The following is a 3,423-nucleotide window of genomic DNA, read 5'->3' on the forward strand; positions in this document are numbered from 1 at the left end:
AAGGAGGGGAGGCTAGACCGTCCAAATTCACAGCCTCTTTTTTTCCGGTCTTCCTGGTCTACCAAGGACCCGGCCCGCCGAGACTGGGGAGTCTGGGTCCTCCAGAAGACCCGGCCTGTCAGTTTGGACACAGCCTATGAGTGAAATAACATTAAAAAATAATACTGGTGGGCTCTGTAAACATTTTATTTTCTTATAATACTACTTTTTCAGTTAACCTTAAAGCTCATACAAATTTTCAAGTCTTTTTTTCTCAACACATTCTGACATAAATATTTCAGTTTGAAATGTAATCTTCCCAGCTGTCTTCAGTGTTCTGGTCAGTGGTGGTTCCACTGTAAATTGTGTCTATGGAGAAAAACTAAATTAGTCAGAACATCATTGCAACATTTTCAAAGGACTAGAAAAATATACTGTAATTTCTATAAATGAAGCTTAACATTAAGAACTGAAAGTCAGCTAGCAGCACATCATCACTTCATTACTACTTAAACTCAAACTCCATGTGGCAATCATAACAAGAGCAACCTTTGATCATGACACTAGGAAAAATATTTTAGGTTCAGGTAAAGTGATAGTCCGTAATGTTATGTATGAGACTCTTATTTTGAAATGTTCAGTTACCGAAACAGGAAGTGTTAGCACAGGATAGCGATTTTAACAGTTTGATTACGTGGTTTTATGGGGAAGCTTAAAAAAGTTTTTACCATAGGTAGGTGTAATAACCGGAAACACAACACGGTCTATCTTATACAAAGTTTATATTACCTTCACTCATTAAGATCTATACCATGTCATACTCACGAGTACTAGCAGTAAATGCTATTAAATGCTACATGTAAACGAAAGGAAATGGGCAGTCCAATCAAAATGGTTTGAGGGCGGAGTCAGACGTCCGACCCCGCCCATTATTTGACCCCGCCCCGTTCCATGGTCTGCAACTAAGGTTTACTCCAGCCACAGGTCTCACTTGTTGCTGGGCTGCAGATATTTATAGTTGAGTGAAACTGCAGTGGATAATGTATTTATTTTTATTCACAATTGTGTTTGCAGCTAAGGCCACAGCCTGAAGCGTCATGGCCTCGGCCCTCTTTGAYCACAGCAGCGTCCTGCAGGAGGAGCTCACCTGTCCCGTGTGCCTGGACCTGTACCGGGACCCCCACCTGCTTCCATGCGGCCATAACTTCTGCAAGTCCTGCCTGGACCGCTTGAAGCGGCAGTCGGATCGAGGTCGCCTCCGTTGCCCCGAGTGCCGCGACAGCCACCGCTGCGGCACCCACTTCCCCAAGAACTTCAAGCTGGCCAACATCGCAGACGACTACCGCCGCAGGCGCCGAGCGACCGCCGCAGACCCCGTCATTTTCCAGGTGTCGTCTCAGACAGTGCCTCAGGTCACGGCCGTCTCCACTGTGCCGTGCGACTACTGTCCTTCAGTGCCCGCCGAGGCTTCGGGAKTCAGCAGCTCTGCGGACGGGTGCTCCGCTGCTGCTTTTCAGGACGGGGGCGACAAGCAGGGAGCCGCAGCCAGCTCTGGRCTTGCGGTCAAAACATGCCTCAAATGTGAGGTGTCGATGTGCCCGGAGCACGTGAAACCACACCTGGAGCTGCCGGCGTTCCGCGAACACCCTCTCACTGAACCCATGAGCAACTTCTGGAAGAGGAAGTGCCTGGATCATGAGGAGCTTTACAGGTAGGAGGTGTGGCTKACTGTATGAGGAGGAAGTGTTTCCTGTTGTTGTCATACAGATTTTAAAGGGGCAATATCATGTAAAATCAACTTTTTTGAGCTTTATATCATGTTATAATGTTATCCTCTCATCAAAAACATGCCCACAGTCTTACTCATTCATGCATGTTTGAGAAATACTGTAGTGTCCTGAGGCAGCCAGGAATGGGCGGGACAGAAGTGGAAGGAGGCTTTTAAAGAGAAAGAGGCCATTTTAAGGTGTTTAGAAGAGGAAGTGATGAGAAGTCAAGTTTATTTTTGATTTAAACATAAACCAACATTTCAATAACAACTAAATGTGACATAATTACTTTATCATGGAATGCCTGAGAAACTCATGTTGCCCCTTTTTTAAATAGGATTTTATGATAAATGATCCATGGATTTTGCGACAAGTTTTGATCCATCACTATTTAAGTTCTGTATTTAATACTAATACATGGTTGTACCCAGAGTTGTAAAGTAACTAAGTACAAATACTTTGTTACTGTACTTAAGTAAAAATTTTGTTTATTCGTACCTTTCCGCCTACTTTTTACTTGCGTTTTCACACAATTRTCTGTAATTTCTATTCCTTACATTTTTAAACAAGGTAAGAAGTAGAAACTCGTTAGTTTTATTTCATTTTGGCTCATTATTGTTAAAAAAAGTATTGTCCTGATAAATTGTGCCTCCTGGAAAGAATGTATTTAATTGTAGTTGGATGAGAAGTATAAATATTTACCATTCTGACACCAAGTTGTACACAATCCATCACAGGTGCACGGCTTTAGAAAAAAATATGTTTTTGGAGAGGTCACCTCCCAATAAATGTCATTTTGGAAAACCTAAGTGCTCATTATAACTCAATACTTTTAATACTTAAGTACATTTTATGTCAGAAATTTTACTTTTGATACACAAGTACAAAAAATCAGATACTTTAAGACTTTTACACTTTTACTCAAGTATCACTTTGAGGTACTTTATACAACACTTCTTTGTAAACTCTGGTAACCCACAAAGTTTAGATGCATTTGTTGTAATTATAATGCTGTACAGCAGGTCATTGAAGTATACCGCGGTGTGTTTAGGGTTGACTTTGTTTTTCTTTGTTCTTCATTACCAGATACTACTGCATGGATGACAAGATGTTGGTTTGCAATGCCTGCACCATAGAGGGAGGACATGTAGGACACACAATCAAAACCCTGAAAAACACAATGAAAGATTTTAAGGTATAGTTAAAGACAATTGTTGACAACAAACTGTTGCAAACAGAAATTTACTCTCTGCATTGAACCCTTATGGAACTGTGAACACACACTTATACAAACAAAGCAGTTTAAACACACAACACAGTGTCTGTGCTGACCCACTTGTTTTCTGAGAGTCAGAGAAGCAAAAGGRTGACCACCATGCTCTAATGGTCTCTGTAGACTGAGAGCTGCTCACGTTTTCTTTAAAACCATCAGTAATAACTGTTCAGCTCCTCATGAAACCTAAAAGGATCTCTAAATATTATGAAGTTAAATAAGTTTGGTGATGTTGTTCTGTGGTGGAGSTGTACACTGAAAACACTAATTCAGGACTCTTGGACCAGCTGAAATATAGTGTGATGTCAAAACTAGGAGTGTAAGAAAATATCGATACACTGAAATGTCGCAATATTTCATATCGATGCACTGAAATGTCGCGATATTTCATTTCCCGATACT

The 3,423-nt window shown here is 41.2% G+C and overlaps 1 protein-coding gene across 1 annotated transcript in view; it reads left to right on the top strand.

Annotated features, from left to right (window-relative positions):
• LOC106532858 (E3 ubiquitin/ISG15 ligase TRIM25) overlaps nucleotides 1-2,943 on the top strand; it is a gene marked incomplete at its 3' end in the record, with an annotated part of 5,232 nt that extends 2,289 nt beyond the window's left edge. The window contains 2 exon segments of the mRNA XM_014029011.1: nucleotides 1,054-1,690; nucleotides 2,835-2,943. Coding sequence (XP_013884465.1) covers nucleotides 1,077-1,690; nucleotides 2,835-2,943 — 723 coding nt within the window.
• Nucleotides 2,944-3,423: the final 480 nt, after the last annotated feature.

The sequence above is a fragment of the Austrofundulus limnaeus genome, unplaced genomic scaffold, assembly GCF_001266775.1.
Source record: "Austrofundulus limnaeus strain Quisiro unplaced genomic scaffold, Austrofundulus_limnaeus-1.0 Scaffold842, whole genome shotgun sequence".
Lineage (NCBI taxonomy): Eukaryota > Metazoa > Chordata > Actinopteri > Cyprinodontiformes > Rivulidae > Austrofundulus > Austrofundulus limnaeus.